This window comes from Euprymna scolopes, chromosome 26, assembly GCF_053919585.1.
Source record: "Euprymna scolopes isolate OS-2025 chromosome 26, ASM5391958v1, whole genome shotgun sequence".
In the NCBI taxonomy this organism is placed as follows: Eukaryota; Metazoa; Mollusca; class Cephalopoda; order Sepiida; family Sepiolidae; genus Euprymna; species Euprymna scolopes.
Window position 1 is genome coordinate 75,837,545 of NC_136507.1, and position 23,204 is coordinate 75,860,748.

Sequence of the window (23,204 nt, forward strand, 5' to 3'; positions counted from 1 at the left end):
ACGTTTATTTTTTTCACACATTAATTTCCAACTCAAGGGTATGGGTTCGATTCTCATACTCACCTACCAAAACATTTTTTATTATTATTTAATCTCCCCCCCCTCCCCAGAGTTTTGATTAACCTCAAGACACCCGGGCATCGCCGGGTACCCCCTGCTAGTATATATATATATATATATATATATATATATATATATAAGCATAAAATAGAAACCAGAAATTGCGAACCAGGCTTATATATATATAAAAGCGAAAATGTGTGTGTGTATGTATGTATGTTCACTTTTTGTGTATGTCCTCGAAAGGCTTTTTTTCCGAGAAGCGATCGGTCGGCTCACTCCTTCTATAAACTTTTTATATCACGTCTAAATAATAATATCTAAGAGTTACAAACAGGGATCGTGTGTGGATTTAATTTGCCCAACTTTTACTAGCTCGCCGCTTCGAAAAGCGAATGACCTGGCTTGCAGGTTAGACACCTTGTCACTTCCTCGCACCTGTTTATTTTGCTTGATAAACATTCACTTAACGACCTCATCAGTTCCTTTCCCTCGTGGCCGAGATGCTTAGGAGTCTGGCTTTTTTTCCCTTTTGTTTCCACTTTCGCATCAAGCTTTGGGGTTCAATCCTACCTTTCTACTAAAACTTTTTTTTTTCTTTTGTACCTCCAAACACCTGGACAACACCAGATTCCCTCTGCTTGTTAATAATAAAAAGAATCTTCAATTATATTTTAAGCCGAATATCTTTTGGTGGAATTTTCATATTTATTGTTTTTTTATAAAAAAATAACGGACTGAATTTATTTTTTTATTAATAATTGTTTGTTACTTTGTAATAATTGTAATGCAATATTTGGTTAATCATTTTAATACTTAAACTATTCAAAATTATTTTCAAAATAAATGTGAGTAAAAAGGCTTCCGATCACATGGGGTGTAAGACTCCATTTCAAGGAAGATAGTGAAGAATGCAAGAGTTACGTAACTTTGTCAGCTTATTTTTTCCCCTCGCATTTGATGTTCTAATAGGAAATTGTTTTGTAATGAACAACTACACTTTTTTTTTTTTTTAAAAGTGAGCATAGAAATGTAAAAAGAAGTTGCTTGAGTTTTGTAAAGATTACTAAGTTATATATGTGCTGTTTCTTATTTTATTTTTCTAAGAAACACACACACGCATTAAAAATTTATAAATTCATTTGTGCGAGAATTACAGTATTCACTCACACCAAACCTCTTGGGTCAAAAAGCAGGACGCTTGATAAATCGCCAACGTAGCTGAAAGTACATTTTTTTTTTTGTCAAAAATATTAACTTTTTTATTTAAAAAAACTTAGTTTTGCAAGCCTCTGGGAGCTGCTAAAGAAATATAAAAAGCACGGAGAACTTCTCTCACGAGAGAAAGGGATAACCGGCACCAACAGCAACGCTCGCTGAGTGAAATTCAGTAGCTGAAATGACAGCTTTTCTCACACGTCAAAGAACATTGCTTGACTCTCTCTTTCACTCACTTCACCACAACACGTAATAGGACTTTTTCTCTCATGCTCTTCACCGTCTTCCTCCCTTCCTTCTTTCATACCGACTGCTACCTTGGCGCACGTAAAAAGTGATTTTTTTTCTTTTAACGAAAATAAACAAAAGTTTATTTTACATTATTTGGTAGTGTATTTCTTTTTATTTGTTTATTTCAGGGGGCTTATGCAAGTCCCCAACGTTCCCGACTCGTCTACACATACAATGTCTACAACTATTTTCTATTTATTCAAATGAAACTGAAAATCATGTAAATGTGGTACAGTGGGGAAAGGAGTGGCTGGTTACTTTTAATGCATCTAAAACCAAGCTTCTATCTTTACATCATCAACGTTCTGATCCCCATCTGGCATCAATTGAAATGAATGGCTCTCGTCTTGGGGAGGCCTCATGTTTTGACAGGCTTCTGGGCTTGACCTTTACTCCTGATTTTAAATAGAACACCTACATCAAATCTGTTGCTAAGGCTACTGGAAAAATGGTGGGATCTTTCTATTAATCCAGTAGATATCTCACTGCTGATGCAATTCTCTATCTATATAAGAGTCAGGTAAGTCCAAGGATGGAGTACTGTTGCCACATCTGGGCAGGAGTTGCTAGAAAGGACTTTTCCTGCTTGATAGAGTTCAAAATAGACCGTAGCTTCATAGGAGATGTTCTTTTCTCTTCTCTGCAACCTCTATCTCACATAAGAGATGTTGTGAGTTTGTCTCTGCTTTATCGTTATTTTCATGGCAAGTGTTTGACTGAGCCTTAATCTATGGTCCCTCGCCAAACTTTCACAAGAAACACTCATCTAGCTGAAAACACTATCAATAATTCCCTCCACTCTTTATCTGTGCCTAAACCTAAACATAGATTCCATGAACAAAGCTTCTTTCTTAGAACTGCACGCCTGTGGAATTGTCTTCTGTTTTCCTGCTTTCCAGCTGACTACAATATGGTTGTCTTCAACGTAAACAAGTTCTTGATGAGCCGTTCCACTTAAGTTAACAAATTTACTGAATTTCCATTACTAACGATTACTATATTGTCCAATTAACTACTGTACACTCTTTACTCTTATCCTCGAGTGGTCTCTGGGCCTTGATAAGCGGTTATACCTATGTAAAAAAAAAAGTAAATAAATAAAAATAAAAAATCGAAGAAATGCAAAATGATGCAAGAAAAAGTTACTTACAATGAATATACGGCATAATCGCGTTGATATACCAGTTCCTGTCAGATCACCAAAATTAAGCAACAATGAGCCTGGCAAGTACCAGATGGGTGACCATTTGGGAATGCCAGGTTCTGTATAGGATGGCAAGACAGCACTACTGTCAAAGGAAAATTAAGGCACCTTCTTCGCTCAACTAATCTGTGGGAGACCCTTGAGCAAGGTCGAAAATCCACTTTAGTCTTTCGATCAGGATAATGTGAGGTGATGGAAAGCAGGTGACTGATGTAATACGGAAGCAACCAGGAAGAATTCTGTTCATGGTTTCATATCTTGTTGTGCTGGGTAGAAAATCCCTTTGGGTACAATGGTCAGGACAATTGCTCAGACAGAAAGAAACTGCAACCTACTGTCTGTACATCTGTAAAGAAAGCAGTGACAATACATCAAAACACTTTCGAGAAACAACATGAACAGAATTGTGAATGATGAGCATCAGTGAATTCACAAATGCCTCGTGGGAGAGAGATAGATGGAGAGTACTAACCGTCAATGCCTGTATCAGACAGGACACCACTTAAATGAAACTTATAATGAACCTAGGAGTCAGGGGAAGACAACATTTTGAATACGATCTGAGGTGTTGAATAATTTATTCAAGCATTGCGAAGAATGATGAAAAATATGAACAACCAAACAGCCGTTCTGAAATTCAAGCATTCAAATATTTCCTTATTCTCTGAATACATTCAAAATGCCTGTTAGAATGTGTAGCACCAGTTTATCCTTTAGTGTCCAAAATTAAAATGCTTAAACTCGTTTCTACGCAACTTACCAAACTTTCATGAAAAACACTCATCTAGCTGAAACCATTACCAATAATTTCCCTCACTCTTTATTTGTGCCTAAATCTAAATGTGGATTCGATGAACAGAGCATCTTTCTTAGAACTGCACGCCTGTGGAACTCTCTTCTGTTTGCCTGCTTTCAAGCTGACTACAATGTGGTTGTCTTCAAGTCTAACGAAAACAAGTTCCTGATGAGCTGTCCCCTTAAGTAATCGAATTTATCAAATTTCCACTACTAACGATTACTACGATATTGTCCCGTTGACTACCGTACATCCTTATCCTCAAATGGCCTCAATAAGTGATGACTCTTTTGTAAAAAAAAAAAAAAAAAAGAAAAAAAAAAAAACGAATTTGCAGACCTGAATTGATAAAAACAAATAATTATATTTGGAACCAATCAGAAGATTTTTTTAATTTATTCAAAATCGCCTTCCTGGGAGCCACCTCAATCTGTTAAAAGCCAGGTTTTTTTTTGTTTTTTTTTCCTTTTCAATAAACAAATTAAAGTGGAGTCCCCAAACTGGCGCCCCTCCTTTGGACCTTTAGCCTGTTGCAATGCCTCAACTCGTACAAACAAGCACAAATCATTATCATCTGCCAATCTGTATAAACTTACTTATTGAAATATTCCCAACCTTACTTCTAATATGAAAACAAATTAACATTGATTCTTAATAATAACTTTAAATGAAATAATTTGTATAATTGAGTTCAGAAGCTTTAGATTATTATCTTCAGACCTGTTTAAGGTGTGAGCTTTAATTATTGACTTCTTTGATATCTCAGCTAAAATCACTCGTTTTACAAGAACTCTAAAATATTCACAGACCATCCTGTTTTTTCCAGTTCTACTAAATATACGACTAAAAACTATGTACAATGTACGACTAATTGCCGCTGCCGCTGATTAAAGCAACTTTGACACAGGCTATCGACTATTTGTCAGCCTAAAATATCGTAAAACAATCTTGTAATGAACAATAAAATGAATTTACTCAGAAGTTTTGAGAGGTTGCTTATTATTTTAAGTTCATATCCAAAAATATATTTTGTAAGGAAAATTCCTGATTTTTATTAAAATATTACACGGGCAATCTACAGAGTCCATTAGCACAAAAAAAAATATTAAAATAAACAATAAAATGAGTTTGTCGTGATTATTTTTGGCAAATTCTTAAAGACTGAGACTTTTCCAAACCAGTGTGCCACTTTTATATTTTTTTAATCTTTGAAAAAAATAAATAAATAAATAAAAATAAATAAAAAAAATAATAAACAAGTTTATTTCTTTATTATTGAAATAAACAACAAAAATTTATTGTCACACTTTCGGCTGAGTTTTTTTTTTTTTTCCAAATTAAATTTTACAAGTGACATATTTCTTTAAAATTTGAGTTTTGTAACAACAATGTAACACTAGCAAATCTTTGTAAAAAAATAGAAATCCTTATTATCGACTATTTTTTGTTTTTGAAATTAAACTTGAACCTGTCGAAGTTGTGTTGACTAATTAAACCCTTAACGGCCAAAAATCTTTTTCCAATACAATGTGTCAAATAATTGTCTGTCTTTTAGGATTTAATTAGACGTATGTAAATCATGTTTAATTTTTCGGCGTGCATAATTAGTAAAATTAAGGCACGACTAATCTAAAAAAAACTTGTTTTATTTATTTATTTTTTTTACAAAGATTTTTAATGAAAAAAAAAAAAAAAAAAAAAAAGACAAAAATGTAGCACACAGAATTGGAAAAAAAAGAAAGATTATTTCAGCTTTTAAGGAGTTCATTAGGTAAATAAATACTTATGTATCTATTTACTACCTGCCTTAAGAGAGAATATTTTACAAACTAATTTTTGTAAATACTTTATCTATGAATCTAAAAGTACATTTGCCAAAAAAAAAATAAATAAAATAAAAAAATAACCTTGACTGAAACTTGTGAGTAAATTCATTTTGTTTATTTTAATAATACCACAACAGACTTTTTACAATATTTTTCACTGATAAATCCAGTAATTCGTTTGTGTCAAAGTTGCCTTAATAGCAAGTCAGCAACAGGAGCAAATAATCGTACATTATTTAGTTGTACAATTTTAGTAAACCTCCTTATGTCCGATCAAAATCTGGCATAACTATGTGTCTAATTCGACTCCTGCTGATTCAAGCTCTACACATTTCTTTATGACAAACAGTAGGAGCAGTCAGGTGTACATTGATTGGGCATAATTTTTCTCGTACAGTTTTAGTAAAAGCCTGTTTTTTCTATTACTGTAATCTTCCATCTTAATTTTAAACATAAAACTAGCAGGGATATCCAACGTTGCCCAGGATTGAATGATAATGAAGGTCTCACACAATATTTTTGTCATCAAAAATCAGTGAAATCGTCTATTATCTAGTTAAATCTGTTCTAGTTTGATCCATCGTGGTGCACCAGAAGGAAGCTTCACATGCATCCCTGCAGTGTTTAGTGCACAATAGATTTCACTGTTGATTTTATAAAATTATTTTCATATATAATGGCTTGAATTAAAGTTTAAATGCAAAAGTCAAGTATCTCGGTCCAATTGTGATTTAAACAGAAACATTGAATGCACTCGTCATATCAAAGAACCTACTGTTGATTTTATATGCCAGGTCTTTCGGCTTGTGTGGTAATAAAATTTCTCGAGTGCACTTGTGATGTTAACTTTGGTCAAAATTGCCTGTTCTTTCATCGGATGTTTTTTGATTATCGATACTTATTGAAGACATTCCGATACAAAACCTATGTAAGAGCACTACCCAGATACATAAAGTACATTTGTATATATATATATATATATATATATAAAATAAATTTAAAAAAAAAAAAAAAAAAAAAAAATCAGCCCAGCTGTTTCGGAGTTCAATGAACTCACAAACATACAAAGTTCCTTTTATATAATAGTAGACAAATATCTCTTGTGAATGTATCACTTCTGAACTCATTACTTTATTTATGGAATAACATTTCTTGTTTTCTCACATTTAATTATAAAGCTAAAAACCTTTTTCACTGAAAATCTCATTTATAAAACTCGCTATCTTTGTCTCTATTTTTTTCAAACTGTATCTTAGAGCTACAAGGAAGGTCGCAGAGCGACACAAGGTGGCTCAAATGATTGCATTTTTTGTAGACCATTTTCTATGGGTCTTTACCGAGTAAAAAATAATTGTTAAGGGGGTCAAAATCAAAAGAAATGAAAATTTGGCAAATGCAAGTCGACTTAAACTGCTCTCTTACACATGCACAAATATATAAGTTTGTACATTAATGTTAGTTTATTCTCAATTATTAATCATCTGATTGATGATGGCTCACATGGTAATGTCTCATGTTGGACTGCTACAAATTTTGCTTTCAGTTTCGATTCTAGCCGATGGCATCCAAGTCATAACTTTTTTTTTTTATTTTACTTTTATAAACACAACTATATATTGGGTACAATGTCACATGAAATAATTGATAGACAATTGACTATAACATAAAAAATCTGGAAAAGTAAAATATATTTAAGCGCATTTTATGACCAGGCGCCCTCCCCTTAAATAATAAAAAAACAAAAAACTGACTTCCTAAAAATGTAAGTGAAACTTTGTAATTGGAATGAGTACAAGTTAAAAATTGAAATAAACTTAAGGTTTAAAAATAATTATTAATTAATTAAGGAAATAACCCGGTGATGCGAAGGAAGTGAAGGACTGAATGGAAAGTGAGTGATACACTTTGCTACCTTTTTTGTAGTACTATGTATTAGAGAGAAGCAATCATGGCTGACAGAACGAGAGCATACTACCTCCCACCCTGGATTAAATAAAGAGTTTCATTAGAAATTCCATGCAGATTCCTAGAGTTTGACAAGATACACTCAAAGAACCAAAACATGGGAATAACACTTAAAACGAGAACAGCAGTTTAAAGAATCCAAATAATATGAATAATCAGTCCTAAACTCCAAAATTCAGAAACCCTAACTCTACAATAAAACATTATGTATTATTGATTCACTTTTTAGCCATTATAGAGTTGACAAGTTTTTCATAAATTAAAGATTTTCTTTAAAAATACACAAAAGCTATTTCAACTTAAAATGAATTTATTATTAAATATACAGGTTAGAGAAAATACAATAGGAAATTTAATTTTCTGTCATCTACACAAGCACTTCCATTTTGGTTCGAACAGTTTCCCCATGAGTCTTGAGTTCCTGTAATTTGTCCTCTAATTGTTTTTTCTGGAAAAAAAAAAAAAAAAAAAAAAAAAAAAAAAAAAATTAATGTTATTAATTCATAAGGAAAAACAGAATGGGGAATAATAGGGGGAGGGGGCAGGAATAATAGGAGGGGACAAAGAAGGGAGAGGAATAATAGGAGGGGGACAAAGAAGGGAGAGGAATAATAGGAGGGGGACAAAGAAGGGAGAGGAATAATAGGAGGGGGACAAAGAAGGGAGAGGAATAATAGGAGGGGGACAAAGAAGGGAGACGAATAATAGGAGGGGGACAAAGAAGGGAGACGAATAATAGGAGGGGGACAAAGAAGGGAGACGAATAATAGGAGGGGGACAAAGAAGGGAGACGAATAATAGGAGGGGGACAAAGAAGGGAGACGAATAATAGGAGGGGGACAAAGAAGGGAGACGAATAATAGGAGGGGGACAAAGAAGGGAGAGGAATAATAGGAGGGGGACAAAGAAACAAAAGAAAGTTAACCCACTGCTTTTGCTTTCTGGATGAATGCTACAAATTTGCAAAACTCTTCCAGCGTCAAATCTTCAGGATCTTTCTTCATTTTTAAAAACTTGCAATCTTTTGAGTGCTGTCTGTGTTCAACGCTATAAAGTAATAGAAAAAAAATAAATGAATAAAAAAAATACAAATTCAAAATGTTAATTTGATATGGGGTTTCATTAAAATGTACTGAAATGATATAGAATATTTATTCTAACAAATACATTTTGGTTAACGGTTCCAACATTTAAAATTATTTGAATGCACACATAAGAAATCGTTGCATTAAATTTTTCTGAAATATGGCAGAAGTCATGCAAGTCCACAGCTCAACATAAAAAAGCTACAGAAATATCTTTATGATGTACGTCATGGAACGAAAATGTCATATTTCAAAAATCACAAATTGATAAAGTAATTTTATTTTTAACTAAGAAAATCAAATTTTATGAATAAGCAAATAGGAACTAGAGCTTATGTCTTAAAAAAAAAAAAAAAAAAAAAAAAAAAAAAACAGCAAATAAGTCCACAATAATTCGAACTTTCAAGATAAGCCTTCCAATGCTAACGATTTCACATTTAAAAATGATTTTCTTTATAAAAATAAAACTCAATTCACATTTTTGGAATATGACATTTTCATTCCCTGACAGGTATGTATAAAGATATTTTAATTTTTTTAAATTAGGTTGAACTGTACTTGCACCATTTTTTTTCTATCTCTTTTGTTTTATTGACTATTGAAAAAAATGTTCTAAGTTTTTATTTTTACAACAGATAAAGTTACATTTAACAACTTACTTTTGTAACAGAACTGCTAGCGTATTTAGCAGCAGCAGCCATATGACACATAAAAATGATGAAGACGGTGCACGATGTGATGCCACAGCAGAGGAAGAGAAGAGAAAGAAAACTGCACTATGTGGAGAGGACAAGAACAAAAAAGCATGTGCAGGCAGGAGATGGATGTGTGGCCCTGCAGTGGCAGCGACAGACTTAAGCCAGTGTCAAGATTGCAAGGTTTTGTAAAGTACATAGCAGACAAGATGAACTAAGGACTTTTAAAATAATATGCAATGCATTCTTGGAAAGTACCAGCAATAAATGCCTTTAGCTAAAATTGAAAACAAAAAAAATTAAAAAAATTAAAAATTAAAAATAAATAAAAATGCCAAGTCGAATTTCTTTTGTTTGTTTCTTTGCTAATGTCTCAGGCACAATATGCTGGGTCTGAGTGTTAAGATGTAACGACACCATTTAAAAAGATTAACATGTTAGACTTTATATATATATATATATATATATAAAAGTGAAAATGTGTGTGTGTATGTATGTTCGCTTTTTGTGTATGTCCGCAAAAGGCTTTTTTTGGGAGGGTGCTCGGGAGGGGGGGGGGGGCTGTTTATTTAATTTGCCCGACTTTGAAATGTTAAGTATTCCACATATTTGGATTACCGTGTGTTGCTTTTGTTTTTCGGTATAAAAAAAGCGAAACTTGATTTGAATATGCAGCTAGCCCACGGCCAGTGGTCTCCAGAAAGTGATGTAACATTTGGTCAATGTCGGCTTTTTTCATATCAGACAGTTGCTTTCATTTCGAGACACTTCCCTAATAAACGGGGGTAAAAGCTGTTCCGCACAAAATCTTAACTGCTGAACAGCCATTGCTTACGTCATGTTTCAAGGTCAAACATCACGCGACTTAACTTCCTCGTACCTGTCGATTTATAAAAATTAACTTAACACGCTTATTAATTCATTTCCCTTCGTAGCCGAGATGGTTAGGTGTCTTTTTTTTTTCGTTTCGTTTTCACCTTCGCGTCAAGGCTTCGGGGTTCAAGCCTACAGCTCTACTGAAACTTTTTTTCTTTTACACCTCCAAGCACCCGGCCAGGTTTTGATCTACCCCCCCCCCCAAACACCCGAGCCACCATTCGCCCATGTATGGAGTATTGCTGTCACTTTTGGGCTGGTGCATCTGCTACTAGTCTCTCGCTCCTAGACAAGGTTCAAAAGAGAGTCGCCAATTTGATAGGCCCTGAATTGGCATCTAAGCTTCAGCCTCTGTCCCATCGATGAAATGTTGCATCCCTCTGCCTGTTCTACAAGTATTATAATGGTGAATGTTCTGGCGAACTGCAGACACTTGTGCCCCCACAACGTAGACACCCTCGACAAACAGCTAAATCCCACCCCCACACAGTAGAGATCCCTAGATGTAAAAGATTTTTCTACTCCAGAACCGCTAGACTCTGGAATTCCATTCCAGGTCCCTGCTTCCCCAACTGTACTGACATGCAGAAGTTCAAGTGTAACATGAACCGACATCTTGCTGCCCAAATCACTACATAGTACCTCAGTAGTTGTTGCCCCTGATAGTAGCCCTTTACACCAAAGTGGCAAGTTGCCTTGTTTGGGGTGAAAATGTAATTATAAAAAAAAAGTGTTTGTAAAACATAATGAATACAGTAACCCTTCACTTTACTCAAAGTGACAGTTTGACAAAAAGCGAAGGCAGTCGAGGCGAAAGAGGCCAGATCAATGTTGATGCCATGCTTCTGAAAAAGTTTAAATTCTAAACAATCTGTCATACATTAAATAAAATATTCATGTATCGCCGCTTTTCTCTCCTCTTCCATGATTTATAATTCAATTGACGCCAGGGCACTGTATGAGGCGGATCACAAAAAAATTGGATTTTGGATGCCATTTAAAAACGGTCAGTCTCCAGCTCAACTCAATGTTTGAGTTTTAAAAAACTGCATGTCGCTCATCTTATACAGGGTGCACTTCTTAGCTGCCAGCAACAACACAGCTCAAAGAGAAGACCCACATACAAACCTCTTGATGTAAGAAATGTTTTATCAAATTTAACACACGGGGAGCTAGTGTCCTATGCGAGGATATAACAGCAATTAAAGAAAAACAAAAATTGTACAACCCCTCGTTAAAATTTCAAAGGTAAAAAAGGAGATAATCCCTTGTCAAACTTTATTAGAATTACTTCCCTTTGTCAACCAAATTTTTTTTCACATGAAACCACGGTGAAAAAAAAAACAAAAAAACTCCAAGGATACAAAATCATCTACAGAGTCGGTAACTTTTCTCCTTCTCCAAGATGGCAACCAACATGCCTGACAAAGGTCGAAGGTTACCTTGACTAAAACATTACACAAATAACACTCAAGATGAGAACAATATTCCAATCAAAACAATACAAACAATCAACCCTCATCTAAAAAATTCAAAAACAATTTTATCAGAGAGATCGTTTATGAATATCAGGAATAATAAAAGTTCAAGGATCAACCCCTTTGGCACACCTGGATTTATATCATGCTGCTTTTACATGCAACCATTGGAGAAAACCTGGATTTTTCTCTTGTCTAAGAAGGATCTGATAATATTAAGTATTTGCCCAGTAATACTGCACAGTTTCATTTTATGGGAAGATTTGTGTCAAACCCTGTCAAAGACTTCAGACATATCAAGGACTACTGCCCTGTTTGGTATAAACAGTCAGAGATTACAGTTAAGATATATCTAGTAGAATGAGCTTGCCTAATCCACACTCACTCATAAAGAAGTTTAGTAGCTATGAGGTGGTGGACTAATGCTTGATTAAGGACTCAAATATTTTGGCAAAGAAAAGGAGGCCAATGGGGCGATAATTGAGTGGGTCAGTTCTTTTACCAGAATTCTTGAATACTAGTACCACAGAAGCAATTTTCCAGCAATCAAGAAAGCAAGATTTGATAAGGCATTTGTGGTAAAGTTTGAAGAGAAAAAGGGGCAACCTCAGTGGAGCATTTTTTTTTAAATAATATAGCAGGGATAAGATTAGCCTCACATACTTTCAAAGTCTCTAGGTTTTTATATCACTAACATGAGAAGGGTTGATGATTTTTAGATCATCGAGTGACTTCTTTCCGCAAAGGGGAAAGAGAGAGAGAGAGAGAGAGAGAGAGAGAGGTCTGTTGGATCTAAAGTTCAGCCTTCTTGGTTGTCGTACAAATAACCTTATTGTTGTTGGATAGTAGGGGGAATTGTTGATAGCTGGTTATTACTACACGGTTATAGATTTTCTAGAAATTTATAGTTCTTAAAATTGCTGCAATGCAATGCATTTTATGGTGATTTCGGTATGCCTTCTTTTGGTTGTGGTCATTTCACTCTTACAATTATTTCTAGCTTCTATATACTTTTTTCTATCTGCACTTGACTTATGGCAGATAAACCTGCAGAATGCATGCTGCCTTTGTGCAATGGCAGCTGCACAAGTAAAAGTGAACCATTGTAAAGAGTGGAGTTCGTTATAAAACTTCTGTGTGAGAACATGTGCTTCAATTACGGCTTTGAACCATTCAGTAGTCTCATTTGCACACTGTTCAGCAAGTATAGAAAAGATACTGCTCCATGAAGTATCTCTGATGTGATCCTTGATGACTTCATAGTCTTTTTGAAGTATCTTGTCATTTTTTTTTTTTTTTTTTTTAATTACATTTTCACCCCAAACAAGGCACATTGCCACTTTGGTGTAGGGGGCTACTATCAGGGTCAGCAACTACTGGGGCACTATGTAGGGATTTGGGCAGCAAGATGTCGGTTCACGTTGCACTTGAACTTCTGCATGTCAGTACAGTTAGGGAAGCAGGATCCTGGAATGGAATTCCAGAGTCTAGCAGTTCTGGGGAAGAAACTACTGGAGTAGAAAAATCTTTTACATCTAGGGATCACTACTGTGTGGGGGTGGGATTTAGCTGCCTATCGGGTCTGTCGAGGGTGTCTGCATCGTGGGGGCACAAGTGTCTGCAGTTCGTCAGAGTATTCACCATTATAATACTTGTAGAACAAGCAGAGGGATGCAACGTTTCGTAAATGGGACAGAGGCTGAAGCTTAGATGCCAGTTCAGGGCCTATCAGATTGGCGACTCTTTTTTGAACCTTGTCTAGGAGCGAGAGACTAATAGTAGACGCACCAGCCCAGATGTGACAACAATACTCCATACATGGGCGAATGGTGGCCTTATAAAGATACAGGATACTTTCAGGTGTCAGTAGTTTTCTAGCACGGTAGAGAGAGCCTACCTTTTTCGCAGCGGCCCTGGCAATGTTTTCAATATAATTGTTCCAGCTCATGTCTCCTGTGAACGTTAGGCCAAGCAGTTTGAAAGATGTACTCTCAGACAGAGAGTCACTGGCCATTGCTATTGGTGACAGAGAAGGTTTCTTGTAGTTATTGAAGGAAACCAGTTTAGTCTTGGCAGCATTGAATGTGACCATCCATTTATGTCCCCATTCCACTACAGATTGGAGGTCATCCTCTAGTGTTTTTGCCATTTCTTTGGATATGTGTTCATTTGTTTTCCTGTCATGCCTGTTATAGAGTGTAGTGTCATCAGCATATATACCCATCTCAGAGGCAGTTTTGTCGGGGAGGTCATTAATAAATATCAGGAACAATACAGGTCCAAGAATAGACCCCTGAGGCACTCCCGCATTTATATCACACTGTTTAGATGTTCGACCGTCTAGGACAACCTGGATTTTTCTCTTATCTAAGAAGGATTTAACTATGCTAAGTATTCTACCAGTGATACTGTATGATTTAATTTTCCTGAGGAGACCTTTGTGCCATACCCTGTCAAAAGCCTTAGATATATCTAGAGCTACCGCACTAGCACTGAATTTTGAATTAAAAAAGATAGGTGTGCATTGAAGAGGTGGGTGGGATGAAAACTACAAATTGACCCAAAATTATTTCAGTAAACGCTCCTGTCCTTAAACCACTTCTAACCCAACCAATAGTGAATTAATCATAGTCATGCTCCACATCAATAATTGAATAAAGAGTTTTAGGGTTTTGGTTACAGAGTTCCTTATTCAATCATGGGTTTACCTGTTAGTGGTTTAGAAGAGACGAATTTGATCAGCACATTTGGCTTTTAACAAACAAACAAAATGCCTCGAAAAAGTGGTCAAGAAACAAATATACATAGCAAATAAATGTTAGTTAAGGCAAGATAAGTTACTCTTCTACCTATCTGGATAAGTTTGTGTTTTAATATATTTTAAAGCGTTTATTCACTATGAAACAGTCATCTGGGGAGTCTCAATAATTGCTCAAAAATTAAACAAAATACTAGTAGAAACCCAACCAATAAATGTCAGTGATATTTATTGGGTGCGTTGAGTAATTATATAGACTCTCCAGATGATCGTCTTGTGTTAACCATTGTTTTCTTGTTCTAACTTAAGACGATTGGTGTTTCAAAGTAAATAAACACTTTAAAATAAGTTAAAATACACACAAAACTTATCCAGATAGATAAAAGAGTAACTTATCTTGCCTTTGGTAACAATTTTATATATATATATAAGTGACTGTGTGCAGAACGGTTTCTTATGCCACTATAAAATTGATGATAGATTCATGCAAGATGGTCCAAAAGCACTCTGAAGCATTCCATACGTTTCTGTGGCATTTTTTCCAAGTTTAAAAGCAGAATTTTATTGCAGTGACAATCAAGTTTTAGTAGAGTGTATTCCAAATCCGGATGTAGCTGTTCATTTGAATCTTAAATCATATAAATTAGTCAGGCATCTTACAAGATGTATACCAATAACATACTGAACTTTCAAGAGTCTGACGATTTTAAATGCCTGTACAAAAAGTCTGGAAACTTACTGAAAGCGCCTCGTACATAGCCAATTTCATTGCTTAATCTTGTACTTTAACAAAGATATAACATTTTTACTAAAAACGTAGTGTAAAAAATGTGATATGGTCCTAAAGAGGGAAAAATATCCAAACGTGTGAGGCACAAAAATAATCATAACTTCCTTAATTTTAATCAGATTTTAAAAAGCTTTCTTAGCTCATCAAGTTCTTTCTATGTATGCCATTACTGAGATATTTTAAGTCGTTTCAATTTTTTTCATGTATATTGCTAAATAAATAAAAATAAAAAAAACAAACGTACAATGGGTCATCACTAGGTTCCCAGCCGTCAAGTTCTTTCTGGCACACAAAACAGCGAACATAGTCAGGTTCTATCTCAGTGCCACAATGATAAAAGCCAGCAGAAGCCATCTAAAAAGATACAAAAAAGTAATTTTTTAAAAATACAAGAAATAATCTCAAATAGCCAAGAACATCACAAAGGAATTTACAATTTTACTCAAATTAATGCTGAATCAGTTTCATATCAAAGGTAGAATCTCTAACCATTAATAATTATCAGGAATATAGAATGTAAAAGAAAATGAAGCTTATTTAGACTTACACTTAAAAAAAGAAAAAAAAAATACAGAAAAGTCTTTAATGGGGCATGCTATGGAATGAAGATATATTCCAAAAATCATGTAAACTGATCAAATAATTTTATTTTTATAAAGAAAATCAAAATGAACGATTTGTAGCGATTAATAATTTTTTTATTAATTTGAATACAAAAAAATCTTGGGAGTTGAACAGAGTTGTTGACTTTGAAATTATAAAACAATGTGGCAGTTTCCGGTCTCGCTGTTGCTTCCTCATAAAATTTGATTTTCTTAGTTAAAAAATTACTGGAAATTTACGCGATTTTTGGAACATAACAATTGCATGTACGAAAATGTATTTTTGTAATTCTAAATAAGCACCGAAGTATCTACCCCCCCCCCCCAATATGTTTAAAACATTTACTGTTAGTTTCCAGCAAATAAAATTGATATTATATATATTAGTGGTGCACTGATTAATCAGCAGGTAATCGGCCACTTTGCAGATTAATTAGCCGATTAATTACTTTTCTCTTTCCAATTTAATTTAAACCATTTCATCCCTGCCAAGTGACTCATTAAATAGCTTTGACACATTACCGTGGCCACTGCTAATTTAACTTAACATTTGTTAAATGTCTGGCATTATGCTTCTTGCCTTTATTAACTAAAATTACAAAATACAAAGTACAATTTCCAATTCTTAAATGAATATAATTAAACAATTAGATTAGAAAAAAAGAAATTACAAACCAACTACAAAGTACAAATTGTAATTCTTAACGTGAATAACTATAAGCTGAAGTTCTGCACCTGCTACTACTCTATTTCCTCTTCTATTCTTGCTGTATGCTTCCTCTGCTCTCAGTCTCTTCAGTATTTAAAGTTGAATACTATTAAGTTGTAATGTAGAAACAGAGTTTCTCTGTTCTCAGGACACAGACTGTTCCTCATAGGTTCAAGCACATTACCACCTGTACCAAAGAGCCTCTCACTCTCCAAAAGTGAAGGTGGTGCGCTTAAATATTTTGAAGCTAGTTTGCTCAGCAGTAGTAAGGTTTCCTGTATCTACTTCCTCCACTGAAATTGATCATCACCTCTTGTGAGTAGTGGTAAAGCTACATAATGATCAAAGAAATGAAAAAATTGATTTTTTTTTGTATGTCACACGTGCTTACGCGTACAAACAATTTTTTTTTTTTTTTTACTTTTCTTTTGGTTATTTATAATAAAAAAAAAATTAGCTCAACATTATCTTGTAATTTCATTCCATCACCCCCACCCCCCCCACACGTTTCTGCAAGTCTATAAAAAAAAAAAAAAAAAAAAAAAAAAAAAAAAAAGACAAGCATGGTCGCCACGTTACATTTATATATGAAACATGTAGATAAATAGGTTTGTAATACCGTGAAAACTAGTTGCTGGCCCCATTTTTAAATGAGATTCATTTTCAGGATACTTGAAAACCCCAGAAGAAGTTGTTAAAGGTAGGTTGTGTGTTGGTCTATGTTTCCAATACCTCCCCCTTCTATAAAAAAAAAACAAAAAAAAAAACCCTACTTAAACGGCCTTTATAAATATGAAAAGAGAAATTAGGTGAAAATACATAATGGTCTCATAAATAAAAAAAAATGAATTCCCCCCCCCTCTTCACGAAAATTTATAGTTATTTTGTTTTTAAATTTAATCACACCCCTCTCCCCCCAACACTACATTATTTCATGTTTTAAACGTAATCGTCTCCCGTCCTCCAAATTGTCATGTTTGCTGTCCTCCTTCTCTCCCCTTCGATCGCTAAACTTGAAATAATGCTTGGGTCACAGGTCTCGTTAAACGCTAAGTGGCCAAAAAGTGGGTGACCACTTTACGTTGGATGTATATAAGAAAGTGATCACCCACTCTAAAATGGGATTTTTTTTTTTCCTCCAAATTTTTCTCTACATATTATTCATAAAGGCCGTTTGAACATATTAGGCACACACACACACACAAAAAGATAATTTGGCGGAGTTGTACAACTATCACCCCCATGAATAATTTCTATACTGGTAGGATTTTTGAAATTTTTTCACTGGATTATTATTGATTGGATACTAACCATATTATGAAAAAAAAAAAAAAAATCATTTTGACATTTGAAAGGGGTGCTCACTTTTTAGTTACAACGTTCTGGTAAATCGGTCCCCCATTTTTTTTTTTTTTTCTTTCTAAAACACGGAAGTGCCTTCGGACGATATGAAAGGGTCCCATGTTGAAGCTATATATCGGGAGACGTACGATATGAAAATTGACAACGGGATGGAAAATTATGAAACATTTCTCCAGCATGTTAGAGAAATTTATAATACTTACAATTAAAAACATGTTACATTAAATAAAAACACTAAAAACTTATCCAGTTAGAAAAGTAACTTATCTTGTCTTTGATAACGTTTGTTATATATTTGTTTTTTGACAACTTTTTCGAATCTGTGTGTAACAAACCCCAAAAACTAAGTTAAAAAAAAAACAAAAAAAAACTCGAAACTTTAGTTTCATAAAAAGTCATGTTCATTCTATCCTTTTTTTCTTTGAGAAACAATTTTTTTTTTATTTTCTATGGTTTTGATATACCCGTGTTTTTATTGGTTACAAAATGGGTGACCGATTTACGAGAACGTAACTAAAAAGTGAGCACTCCTTTCAAATGTCGAAATTTGAATTTTTTTTTCCAATTTTTTTTTTTCATAATCTGGTTAATTAGTGTCCAATAATAATCCAGTTAAAAAAATGTCAAAAAACCTATCAGCATAGAAATTACGCAGGGGTGATGATTGATGATTGTACAACACCGCCGATATTTTTTTAGTGGTTAAACGACGCTGGGCAGTGCCCCAGTGGGGCACTGGGGCACATCGTAAAAATTTTCCCCCCAAAATGGGCTTGTATTACTATACACAAATTCGAAAAAGTTGTCAAAAAAACAAATATATAACAAATAAATGTTAGCAAAGGCAAGATAAGTTACTTTTCTACCAAATTGGATAATTTTTTTTGTGTTTTTATTTAATGCAACATGTTTATTCAGCTCGAAAAACATATAGTGTCTACCAATGTATTAGAAACATGTTGCATTAAATAAAAACACAAAAATATTATCCAGTTAGGTAGAAAAGTAACTTATCTCGCCTTTGCTAACATTTGTTATATATTTGTTGGGTTTGTATTACTGTACACATAGATTCGAAAAAGTTGTCAAAAAAACAAATAAATGTTATCAAAGGCAAGATAAATTACTTTTCTACCAAACTGGATATAATTTCGTGTTTTTATTCAATTTAACATGTTTATTCAGCTCGAAAAGCATACAGTGTTTACCGATGTATTGGAAAATTCAAAATGGCGGCCGACTTTCTCTTTAACACGGTAAGTTCGGAAAAAGGTGTAATAAATAATAAACTAGACAAAATACTGTTAGAAATTCGCTCAATATATGTTACCGTGACATAACTTGACATATATTCGGTGGTTTTTTTCATAGTTTTTTGTCTAGTTTATTATTTATAACACCTTTTCCCGAACTTACCGTGTTAAAGAGAGAGTCGGCCGCCATTTTGAAATTTCCAATACATCGGTAAACACTGTATGCTTTTCGAGCTGAATAAACATGTTAAATTGAATAAAAACACGAAAATTATATCCAGTTTGGTAGAAAAGTAATTTATCTTGCCTTTGATAACATTTATTTGTTATATATTTGTTTTTTTGACAACTTTTTCGAATCTATGTGTACAGTAATACAAACCCCTAAGGAGGCCCAAAATTTCAGCCAATCGAAACGAAATTTCAAAATGAAGTCATGATAGTAAAAAGAAGTAGGGGTGTCAGATTTCGAGTTTGTATAACTGTACAGATTCCAATAGTTGTCAAAAAACAAATATATAACAAATAAATGTTATCAAAGGCAAGATAAGTTACTTTTCTACCAAACTGGATATATTTTTTGTGTTTTTATTCAATGTAACATGTTTATTCAACTCGAAAAACATGCAGTGTTTACCGATGTATTGGAACATTCAAGATGGCGTCTGATTCTCTCTTTTACACGGTAAGTTTGGGAAAAGGTGTTATAAATAAACTAGACAAAATACTATTAAAAAAACCACCGAATATATGTCAACTTATGTCACGGTAACATATTGAGCGAATTTCTAATTTTGTCTAGTTTATTATTTATATCACCTTTTCCCGAACTTACCGTGTTAAAGAGAGAGTCGGGCGCCATCTTGAATTTTCCAATACATCGGTAAACGCTTTTTTTTTTTTTTTTTTTTTTTTACATAGGCATCGGCATCACCACTTATCAAGGCCAAGAGGCCACTCAAAGATAAGGGTTAAAGAGTGTACAGACAGTAGACATTGGACAATATAGTAATCATAATGAAAATTTGGTAAATTTGATAACTTATATAGGCCGTTCTAAGAACGGCCCATCAAGAACTTATTTACGTTAGACTTGAACAAAACCATATTGTAGTCAACCGGAAAGCAGGAAAACGGAAGACAATTCCACAGGCGAGCAGTTCTAAGAAAGAAGCTTTGTTCATGGAATCTACGTTTAGGTTTAGTCACAGATAAAGAGTGGGGGGGGATTATTGATAGTGTGTACAGCTAGACGAGTGTTTCTTGTGAAAGTTTGGCGAGGGGGGACCATAGATTGAAGCTCAGTTGAACACCTTCCATGAAAATAACGATACATCAGAGACAAACTCGCAACATCTCTTCTGTGAGATAGAGGTTGCAAGGAAGAGAAAAGGACATCTCCTATGAGGCTACGAAGTCTATTTTGAACTCTATCAAGGCAGGACAAGTCCTTTCTAGCAGCGCCTGCGCCTGCCCAGATGTGGCAACAATATTCCATCCTTGGACGTACCTGGCTCTTATATAAATAGAGAATAGCATCAGCAGTGAGATATTTACCGGATCGATAAAAAGATCTCATTTTTCCAGCGGCCTTGGCAACAGATTTGATGTACGGGTTCCATTTAAGATCAGGAGTAAAGGTCAAGCCCAGAAGCCCAGTCCCAGCGTTTCGAGCTGAATAAACATGTTACAATGAATAAAAACACGAAAAATATATCCAGTTTGGCAGAAAAGTAACTTATCTTGTCTTTGATAACATTTGTTATATATTTGTTTTTTTTTTGACAACTTTTTCGAATCTATGTGTACAATAATACAAACCCGAAAAAAAAAAAATAATAAAAATAATTCCGGTAATTGTGAAGAAAGAGAGAGCCTGTTTCCTCCGTTCGACTATAGGTGGCGTTACTGTCTGTCCACTCAGTTACGGAAGCACAAAATCTATATATATAATGGCACCCTTGAAATAAAAATGCTTTTGTTATATTTTACTTTTAAACGTGTTTTTTTTTTTTTTTTTTTTTTTTTTGCAATCATATTTAAATTTTTTTGTTTTTTTTCCAAACATATTTACATTTTTTTTTGTTTTGTTTTTGCAAGCATATTTAAGTTTTATTTTTCCAAACATTTACGTTTTGTTGCTTGTTTATTTCAAACATTTACGTTTTTTTTTTTTTTTTGCTATATTTTTCTTCTAAACATATTTATGGGTACAACCGTTTTTCCGCGACTATTTTTTTTACGCTCTTACAATAAAAAAAAAAAATCAACGTTTTTTCTTTTATGTTTTTTTTTATGGACCCCCCCCCTTTCTCTTAATTTTTCTACACTATCATTGCATTTTCATTTTTTTGTAATGTAGTAAAAAAACAAACAAAAAAACAAAAACATTAAAAGAAAAACGATTGTTAATTTTATCGTCAGAAGATTTGAAAAGCACAACTTACTTAATAAATATCTTGAAAACCTTTTTAAACTATGACCGAAGGAAGCATGAAATAAATGACAAAAAATTAAACTAGATAATGATTACTTCTGGAAAGAACTAATTACTACGCGCTCCAGCGTAGTATAAACAACCCCAACCTCCCCATGTTAAGAACTGCTTTCTAGATGGGGTGCTGGACTGCTGGTGTTTAATCCGAAAGCCGTTCTTACCATGGGGAGGTTGGGTGGGGGATCATACTACGCTGGGTCGCTGGGACACGTAGTAGTTAATTCTTTCCGGAAGTAATCATTATCTAGTTTATTTTTTTTTTATTTATTTCATGTTTCGATCATTATTTAAAATACTGATTTCTGCCCGATTCTGATGACAGGTGCCCGACAAAAAGAAAAAAAAAATGTCTCCCATTTTCGACGATAAACTGTAGTAGTACCAAATTAAGTTATCGGTAAAAAACGGCAAATTTGTTTTTCGTAAATAATAATAAAAAAAAAATTACTTGATCAATTTGTGACTTTTTGTATCTAGTAAATTATTTCTAAATAATAACGTTATTATTTCAGCACAGCCCGTATTCTGCATAAGTACAATAAATAAACAAAAAATTTTAAGATATGAATACAAAAACATTTTAAAATGTTAACTAAACTGAATTTGACATGTCGATTTCATCATTAATAATTATGGGAGGATTTCGTTGTATAAAAGAAAAAGTTTTACCCGTTCTGGTGTACATAAACAGTCTTCTTGAAATGGCCATGCTTTAAACGATTTCACACGGTTTTCTTTCAAATGCATAAAATATTCTTCTGTGTTTAGTAACGTCGCCGGGTTAGGCATTTTTCGTGTGATTTGAAGAGAAATAAAAGCGATATATTCGATGAAAGTTGTAACCGTTTGGAAAATTTGAATTCCCACTCTAAGCAGTCACGTGACGTACGCGAAAAGTTATCTCCCCTTTTTGAGTTGGCTTACACACGTACCGGCGAGGTTGCCAAATTGGCCTTTTTAAAGCCAAGTTGGTGCTTCTTTACAATAGCGCGTCGTCCAGACGATCGATTAAAAATATTTGAAGCTAAATCTTTCCGGAATAAAAAAAGTTAAAAAAAAAACAAAGGGCCAAATTGTTAATTGTAGCCAAATTTTCACAAAAATTGAACATTTGGCAATTCTCACTACTAGGACGAATTTCGGAAATCATAATACTGAATTTCACATGAAAACAATTGTATCGACGTACTCCTCGTGTTTTAAAGATGATTATATCCAAAAATTACGAAAATCGATTAGGTAGAAAATTATTTATTAAAGAAAATAAAAAATAGAATTTGAAGAAAATGATCTTAAAACACAGAAGAGTTCAACAGGAAGGCAATTTTCCGTTTTGATTTAAACAAGATAAACGCAATTTTCACCTGCTCACACGATTAAAGTTTTTTTTTTTTTTTTTTTTTTTTTTTAAATAATTCAGTAATATTCAGGGTAATTTCAACTGCATAATTTGGAAGCTACCATTGTAATTTATTAGAATTGACAAAAAATCAGTAGAAACCATTTTTTTTTAAATCTGAAAACTCCATTTATCGACTACAAAATTTTGTCTTCAGTGTGTAGAAGCGCGAAAATTTAAATTGTACATATTTAAATATATAAACATTAAACCGACGTATTTCAGATGAAATTAAAAGGGTTTTTTGGTTCTTTTAAAGTAAAATTAAAAGGAACAGAACGCGTCTTTGATATATAAAAAAAAAAGTATTGTTGTTTCTTTCGCATCAAAAACAATTTTG

The 23,204-nt window shown here is 33.7% G+C and overlaps 1 protein-coding gene and 1 long non-coding RNA gene across 2 annotated transcripts in view; one reads left to right on the top strand and one right to left on the bottom strand.

The window, feature by feature from the left end:
* Nucleotides 1-9,484, top strand: part of LOC145248201 (uncharacterized) — a 20,086-nt gene extending 10,602 nt beyond the window's left edge. The window contains exon 2 of the long non-coding RNA XR_013863334.1: nucleotides 9,116-9,484. This is a non-coding gene — a long non-coding RNA (uncharacterized LOC145248201). The remainder of the gene's footprint in view (nucleotides 1-9,115) is intronic.
* On the bottom strand, nucleotides 7,653-22,380 carry LOC145248200 (baculoviral IAP repeat-containing protein 5-like). Its single transcript, XM_080110064.1, has 4 exons — nucleotides 22,135-22,380; nucleotides 15,287-15,396; nucleotides 8,290-8,407; nucleotides 7,653-7,808 (listed from the first exon to the last, which is right to left on the bottom strand). Exons 1-4 carry the CDS (start codon nucleotides 22,252-22,254, stop codon nucleotides 7,728-7,730), a joined length of 429 nt encoding a protein of 142 aa, XP_079966190.1. The 5' UTR covers nucleotides 22,255-22,380; the 3' UTR covers nucleotides 7,653-7,727.
* Between the last annotated feature and the right edge of the window lie 824 nt (nucleotides 22,381-23,204).